This window comes from Centroberyx affinis, unplaced genomic scaffold (assembly GCF_046629955.1).
Source record: "Centroberyx affinis isolate AG114_WGS23_722 - 3 ecotype Tasmania unplaced genomic scaffold, CSIRO-AGI_Caff_v1 ptg001778l_1, whole genome shotgun sequence".
NCBI lineage: Eukaryota > Metazoa > Chordata > Actinopteri > Beryciformes > Berycidae > Centroberyx > Centroberyx affinis.
This window is the reverse complement of record NW_027280171.1, coordinates 312,973-321,638: the sequence shown is the minus strand read 5'-3', so window position 1 is coordinate 321,638 and position 8,666 is coordinate 312,973. Positions and strand designations below refer to the sequence as shown.

At 42.5% G+C, this 8,666-nt stretch overlaps 1 protein-coding gene and 1 pseudogene across 1 annotated transcript; both read left to right on the top strand.

Moving 5' to 3' along the window:
* Positions 1-138: 138 nt before the first annotated feature.
* On the top strand, positions 139-2,564 carry LOC139652292 (AN1-type zinc finger protein 1-like; annotated as a pseudogene).
* Positions 2,565-2,861: 297 nt separating this feature from the next.
* LOC139652308 (nuclear RNA export factor 1-like) lies at positions 2,862-4,071 on the top strand. Its single transcript, XM_071529328.1, is given in 4 exon segments — positions 2,862-3,241; positions 3,243-3,531; positions 3,533-3,949; positions 3,952-4,071. Coding segments are annotated over 4 exon segments (1,206 nt in total).
* The last annotated feature ends 4,595 nt before the right edge of the window (positions 4,072-8,666 follow it).

Sequence of the window (8,666 nt, the reverse complement as noted above, 5' to 3'; positions counted from 1 at the left end):
GTTGTACCCATCCGGGAACTACTCCACGGCAACAACCACCTTGTTACTAAGCAACATGATGCAAATGAGCTCCTTCAGAAATAGATTAAAATAGATTTTTCATCACCTGTTATAGGCTACAGGCTAACATGATAGAACATGTGTATGTTACAATAGTATAACTGTCAATCGATGTATCCTAACTGATGTTTAAGTTTACCTTATTGGACTGAGACTTAGCAATTTTGAAAAATAAAGTTTGTGTGGCCTCAATGTCGCAAGTATAGAATGCAATGAAGAGATAAAGTATAGGCCTACTGTAAACTCTTGGTTTGTGTAGTGGGCTGCATTGAATTGTAACATCTCATATTGCTGTGCAGAGTAGACAGACAATACATTACCTCTTTATAGCTACAACCACCAGGGGTCACAACAGACTAAGTGAAGGAGCTTTACAAATGCACTGACCTTGCTGTATGTTGTCACTCGTCATTCTCCCCATCCCCTCGTTTCTTACATGATAAGAGTCCGTGCCTAAAGTGTAATTCATCTGTCATTGTTGATGTTGTGGACCTACATCAGATCAGATCCATATGAATCAGCACCATTGTATAGCAGTAGGCAGGCTAATAACTAGCTAACTAACTACAACCTAGAATTAAATCCAATGGGCTATAGGCTACTTGATCCCATAGTGTTGACAGGGTAGGACAATGTTAGGATAAGTGTCTGTTTTTCAGTTTTTTGCAGTTGGTTGTTGAATCCTGTTTCTTATACACTGACCTGGTTGAACCCAGAGCCATTGGTTAAACCTATTCTTCCCATTCCTCTATTAGATTTCCTTCCATTTGTTTGTGATTTCTGCAGTGGTGTTTTCTGGTAAGATTTGTGCATCACCTGGTGCCTAGGATATTGGCTCTTTAAATAGGCTACAATGTAGCTACTTTAAATGTGAAACATACATACACATACATCTTGTCTCTTACAGCCTTGAGCACAGAAGCACAGAATCCCATTCATGTCCAGAGGTAGGTCTGGTTGTTGAGCACAATAAAATGTGCTTCATGCCTTCCTTTTATATGATCAGAACAACTACATTTGTCCTCCATGCTGTTAATTATATGCAGGCTGTGCTGTGTTTATACTTTATTTCCTTTTACTTTTTTTCAGGTGCCAGTGGGAGTTCCAGACCTCCATCCACGCTCATTTCAAGACTGCAAAGGACTTATTGTTACCAGTCATATGCCCACAGTGTGAAAAACATTTCTGCTTGGCATAGGTTTCCCGTTTTCTCTCTATTTGATTAACCTTCGTGTATAGTAACATAATGTGTGTTGACCTTGACTGTGCTCCCCATTCTCATGTGGACTTTCATACAGAATGACTCAAAGGGAGGGGGTGTATATTACTATTTTATCAAAGGAACATGTAAATAAAGCCTCAAATGGCAGCCACTAAAGAGCTGGTGCAAAAGATTGTGGGTCAGTTCCAACTTTGTTCACTTACTTGTTACCTTGTAATTGGTAGCTTGACAAGGTGGCTCAAGTGAAAATTTATCCTACCATTCCTCTTTTGTCCACATGGGAGCAGCATTCAACAAAATACTCAGTCAAAGGCAGGACTCCCAGCTAAAGGACGCAGAGGAGAAGAGAACAGAGAAAGTTCAAAGAACAGTGCAACTTCAGCCAAGGTAGCATTAATGAAATTGAAACTGCATGCAGCAAGAGACAAGGGACTGCCACAGGTACAATCCTATACAGCATGGATTTCAGCTGGAATGTCATAACTTATGTATCGTCATTATTATTGCATCTTACACAGTACATGCAATGCACCAATATGCATTATTCTGTGATTATATTTTTTGTGCAACTGTATTTTCTGTCCCATTTGGCATTCCAGACAGAGAGGACCTATTTTCAGGTGTATCTACCCAAGGAGTCTAAAGACTCCAGTCAACCCTTGTTCTTCTGTTCCAAATGGAGTGTGGGCAGAGTGGTGGATTACGCTGCTTCTCTAGCTAGCGTCAAGAACAACAATGTACTGACAGCTAAGGTAACAGTGAGATAGCATCAGTAGAGTCAAAGATAATCACAGTTGTTTTTTTCAATCGATCAGTCAATATTTCTTGTTTGGCCTCTTATACGTATCCAATAATGAAATGGTTATTGGTCCAAATATTCTCTTACTGTACATCTCCTATGAATTACACATCATTTCCTTTCAAAATTTATACCTCTAAGTGACTGATCATTTCCCAGGAAATTGCAGAAAAGGATCGCATATTTTACTAAATTTACTGGGTTTATTTAGTATCTGTCCAAATATAAATACTAAACTCTTGGAATTTAAATGAGACTGGAAAAACACTGTTTCATGTCTCCTAAATATGTCTTTACAACATGCCTCTGTCCTCTCCATGCTGCCCTGCCATCCTCAGACAGGTGAGGCTCTGCGTATGGATGACACCCTGCTCACTGCTGGCTCACCCAGAAACTCCCCAGTTCAACGGGGGTAATGTGATCCTGGAGTACCTGGCCAGCACAGGCCTGGAGGATGTTTCTGACTACATCCCACAGACCTGACTAACCTAGAGCAACCACTGCATGGGTGTTTGCTATAGACATATGGTGTGCCATTTCTATTTCTGTTAATAAAATGCAAAACATTTGACCTGGTCTTAATTTTACAAAAAATACTGGAAATGTCTAGTTTTGTGCAAATGCGTTAAATTAGTTAAATGGGTAACATAATGTCTCCTTCATCAACAGGGTAATTCGTGTATTGAATAAGATGTCATGGTTGCAAGAATACGACAAAGGTTATGAAATGGGAAAATTATGTTTTCTACCTGCTTCCTGTACCTGCACCTGAAGCAATGCATGGCAAAGCGCTTCGACGGCTCCCAGCAAGCACTTGACTTGAACAACATCCAAACAGACTCGGACCTGGTGCCCCAGAACACTGAAGTCATCCTGAATAGGAAGACAACCATGGAGGCTGTGATCAAGATCATTGAGGAAAATATTCCAGAGCTGGTGTGCTTGAACCTGAGCAACAACTGTATTCACAAATTGGACAAACTGGCTGAATTGGTCACCAAGGCACCCAAACTGAAGACCCTCAACCTGTCCCACAATAAGCTGAGGTCGGACCGGGAGCTGGACAAGGTGAAAGGCCTGAAGCTGGTGGAGCTGTGGCTGGTCGGGAACCCTCTGTGTGACCTGTTCAAGGACCAGGCCTCCTACATCAGTGCTGTGCGACAGGTTTCCCCAGCTTCTCAAACTGGATGGCTATGACCTCCCCCCACCCATAGGCTTTGACATGGCAACGCCCACCGCCTTCCCCCCCTTCAAGGGCAGCTGCTTTGGCTCCGATAAAATCAAGGCTTTCATCCTTCACTTCTTGGAAAAATATTACAGCATCTATGACTCAGGGGACAGACAGCCTCTTCTGGATGCCTACCATGATGGAGCGTCCTTCTCCCTCGTGACACAGAACCCCTCAAGGAGCGGTCTGGGAGAGTACCACAAAGACAGTCGAAATCTGAACCAATCAAATCAAAGACTCCACGATGCGGTCTCGCCTACTAAAACACACGCGAGTAAATGTGGTGGCTTTCCTCAACGAGTTCCCCAAAACTCAGCATGACCCTGCCTCCTTCACTGTTGACGGAAACACCTGCACAAATACACTACTGTCATTCACAGTGAGCGGGATTTTCAAAGAACTGGACGGTAAATCAGGGGACTCCACTAAGGCGTTCTCTCGAGTCTTCATCACGGTGCCTGCCGGGGATTCTGGTTTGCATATAGTGAATGACCAGCTTTCCATCCGGATTGCCACAACAGAGGAGACCCGCAGAGCCTTTGCGGCTCCCGCCCCGCCCCCGTCTTCCAGCCCGGTGCCCACCCTCACCGCACCGCAGCAGGAGATGCTCTCAGCCTTCTCCCTGAAGGCTGAGAGCATCCCGGCATGAACCTGGAGTGGTCCCAAAAGTGTCTACAGGACAATGAGTGGGATTTCAACAGAGCTGCACAAATGTTCACCCAGTTGAAGAGCCAGATCCCTGACGCTGCATTCACAAAATGAATAAATAAATGATACCTTCTGTGAAATGGTTTCAGTGAACTGTAATTTTATTTATATGGATTTTTTGTTTGATCCTTTTTCTTTCTTTGCTAAAGCTGATGTAGACCAAAAAAAAACAAAAAACAAACCTTATGAAGCATTGTCGTTGCCCCTACAAATAGCCCTTTAAAGGTAACCATATCGTTTTATTATAAAGGAGTTGGATGTTCTATCAAAACATGGCGAAAGTGTCAAAACGCACGGTAGCCAACTAAATCCACACAATCCATATTAGAAAACCGAGCCTCTAAACGAGCCGTTTGGATTTCTGTAACTTTGTGGCATCACAAAGGTTCGCTCATTATCATTTTTGTAAGAAATAATAGGGTAACAAAGTGTCCACCACAGTCACCTCCACCTCCGTCTGCCTCTTCACGCAGAACTCGGCGGCTCTCTCCAGGCGAAACTCCTCTCTGCCCCGGATGGTGTTGCCGTCAGGCTCTTTCCTGGCCACCTCTAGCCCAGCGGCACCAGACGAAGTTCGGACAGATGGTCGGCCACCCGGGTTGCAGCTGCTGCTTCTCCTCCTCTTCTGGGTCAGGAACATCGTCTGCTGTGGTCCTTGGATTGATAAAGCGTTCAGTGTTAAGCAGGGATGCAGTGGAGGGTAAAACTAGTGGTTAGTGGTCGTGTATCATGTAAACGCAACGTCCTGGGTTCAAATCTGGCCCAGGACCTTTGCATGTCTTCCCCTCATCTCTTTCCTGTCTCTATCTCTACTTTCAACTATGTAAAAAAATTAAAAATAATCTTCAAACTGATGCAAGTCTTTAGAGGAAAAACAAAAAATAGCCTAACGTTATTATTTTCTGAAAATACAATTAGATCTTTTACATTGTTGTTGTTTGCTATATAATGATCATGACTGGAGGTCATACTTTACCTTTTTATTTACCAATACATCACTAGTGTTTAGTATTCTACCTTTCTCAACTTTCAGCTTATCAAATAAATCAAGGGTTTTGTCCATCCACCACAAAGCAAATTAACCACGCTTAGCACACTGTGTTGATGTAGCTTTCTGCAAGTTGGGAAGTTAACTTTAGCAGTCAGGTAACCCCAGGTTACATCTGTATAACCCAATGTCAAAGGCAGTGTGAGGTGAGCTGAACTTGTGCCCGCGTATTCTAACATTTGCTGTCTCTGCATACCAACCCTGAAAGGTAGTAGCCTACATTCAAAAGTGAAACTGGCAAGTGAAATGTGTCACATTCCGGTTAGGGGGTAACGTTAAACATCTAACCTCTATATTCTTTGAAGGCTAGGTGAGAATGACAATTGGGAGAACATAAATGGATTTAAGCATAGATCTATTGCATCTTCATGAATCCTTCACTTAAAAAATTTCAAATATTTTTGATAAATAAGACCACGCAAGTGGCAGTATAAGTTCATGAAGAAAAGATAATTTACATAACAATGTAAGGCACTTCATTTTCCCTATCAAAAATAGAAAAAGCTAAAAAAAAAAACAACCTTTATATCATTTGAGTGTTCCCCTGCATCAAGTTACCCATGCTGCCAACATATACATGTCGTCATCATCTTCAACCTTTTTCTTGGATGCTGTAAAAAGAGGAGGGACCATTAACATTACATGTTATCGAAATGTTTGGGTACACTTATTAAGGTTGGAAATGAAAACAAGCCATCAGCCAAATACTGCTAATTCTGACAGTGACAGGTAAGTTGCCTGCTTGCAGCTGCTTTGCAAGGTTCATATCTGAAAGTCACATTTTTCTGATAAAACTGTGAAAGTGGCTGGTGAAAGAAAAAGTTTTCGGCCCTGAAATGCATCATGTCCTTGCAGTGTTGTACTTACATGAGCGGTGACTGGGGTGTGTTGAAGTGTGTTTGGAGGTGGGCACGCTCAGCATGCTCTTCATGCTGTTCTCCAACTCTACCAGCTCTGCCAACAGTTCATCCTAAGAAAACACATAAACAGCATTATATCTTTAAGATGCATTTTGTAGAATAGTAGTAAAGCAGTCAATAGATTAGTGGCAAATGGCACACATAAGTGAGAGAGAGATAAAAGGTGAGATTTTAGGTCCAACTTCATAATAAACTCAGTCTCAGCTTTTCACTCACTTCAAGGAGTTCACTTGCTACAAACCCCCTTATAATTTTTAGTCCCAATGCAATATTTTATTTTATTATATCAATTATGCATAAACATTCATAGATTCCTGGAGGGAAAGATTTGTTAATGGAAAATAATATCTTTGCAGCTATCATCTACCGCTGTAACTCAAAAATGTCTTTTAAATTCACAGCTGTCACATACTGTTATAGTCATTGTATAATAAGTCAATCAATCTGCAAGGTAAACAAAAATGTCTTCAATACAATTAAATAAACATGAACAGACCCAGCATTTGAGTGAAAGGGGTACTGCCACAGCTAGTGCTATACTCCAAGTCTAGACTATTTAAGTTATTTAACGCAGTGGCACTCAACCTGTGGGTCAGGACCCCCCAGGGGATCGCGAGATAAGTTTGGGGGTTTGTGAGATGATTCATGGGATAAAAAAAAAAAACATGGTTCTATCATACAAATTCATCATCATGTCTATTTTTTGTTTTTTGTCTAATTTTTGCTTTTGTCTTGTGAAATACTGGAAGGTTTTCAGGCCTTCTGTGATATCAAATGAAACAAACTGAAATGGGAAAATCATTCTCTGGTTGGACTGTCTTTGACAGGGGGTTGCAAGAAGCCATCGCTTCATTTTAAGGGGTCACAAGCCAAAAAGGTTGAGAACCACTGATTTAAGGTATAGTAAGAGAATGCAGGTTTCACAAAAATATGATCAATCCTATATTGCATGTCTCTTACATGTTCTGGTAGACGCCCTTGATGGCCTTGGCAGCGAAGCCTATGTTCTTCAGGACCTCGTGTTGGTGTGGCCATTTTCTAACGCTTCTCTCTGGAACTCAATGGTGGAGAGCATGCCATCAATCTGGGTGAGCTGCTGCTCCAAGCGCTTCTTCTTCAAGGCCTGCAGGGAAGCTGATACAGCAGGAGGTCAGATAAAAAGAGCCATAGGAGAAGGTAGTTGTGTGTTATTGTTTGTGCCAGTTTTACACCATTCCTCTGGTAATGTCATATAGGTGAGAGTGACACCCAGTCCTGAGCATTCACAAACAAAGGCACCTGGGATCCTCCCACCATATCATGAAGTTTATTTGTAGGCTGAAGTTATTCAGCAAAGCGATGGCTGCAGCAGCTCAAGGCCTCATCCACAAAACTACATTAGAGAACCCATGATTTAACACTGAATATCATGGATTTCATGTCTTTGAGTCTTTTTGGTGATTTGCTCATTTTCAAACTAGGATCGCTAAATTAATCGAAGACCAGGCCTATCTGGTCATAGCTTCCGGGCAACGTCCAGTGTGACGCATTAAAGGCTAATTCACAATGCAATCCCCCCTAGATAGAGTGTCTTGATATGTGGTGTGTGTTGTGAATGTTCCCTCCACTTTAGATATAATTGCTTTTAACAAAAAAACAACATCACATGCAGTACATCTACAGCCAGTCAAGAGACAGGGGCTTCCTCCATTTCATTATCAACTCTACATTTACATAATGTACTGACTACAATAAATGCTGTATACACAGTTGTCCTTGTTGTGCATGTTTATTTAAGAACATAAAATACATTCTCAGGTGTTGAAAAGAGATGCTTTGTGGTGCTGTTCTCCTCAGTCAGTCCTACTGCTGATATGGGCCGTTCAGTCGGGCCCTCTTCCTTTCTGGACATGATTCATCCTCCAGCTCTCCGTTGGGCCCACATTCTTCCAAGCGCCTCTTTGTGGAGGGCTTTTGGATAGTAGAATGGCTGGAGGCATCCTGAAGTCAGGGTATAGAGGTTGACACAAAGCTTGAATCCAAGGTCTTTTTCCTCTTTGACGGTACCACCAGCTGTTCCTCTGAAGTCTCCCCTTTCCTTTTTTTTGAAGGCTTTTGTCCACTCAGGACAGAGCTGCAGCTGGAGTGTGGCTGAGTCTCAAAGTAGAGGTTGAGGGTGACAAAGCAGGTTTGGAGGGTTTCCACAGCGAAAGGAGATATTTTGGAGGTTGGTGGGATGATGGAGTACTGGGGATAGGCAGGCCACTGGTCAGTCCCAGTTGGCTGCTGGTTCTGGTCCAAGCCGGAGGTGTTCATGGACCGGCAAAGACAGGCTACAGCTATGGGCTGCTGTGTCACTACAGCTGCTATCAGGAGACACAATCTGACTCGCAGCAGGCTGGTCGTCATTGCTGAAACCAGGAGCATTCGTCACAGGATTACTCAGAGCTTCTGTCAGATGCTGTTTAGCTTCACCATCATTTGCCAGAATGGCTTGGACCATTTCATCTGATTCATCTTCCTCATCAGACTCAATACGCAGGGTCGACACCCTCTGACTGTTGTCAGCCAAGAGCTTGACTTGGTATTGAAATTCAGAAGAATCATCCATCAACAGACAAAAGTAGCCTAATTAAAAGCAATTAAAATAATTCAGAAGTTCATCAGGTATCACTGTCAAGTTGTTTTCATGCCATTAGTTC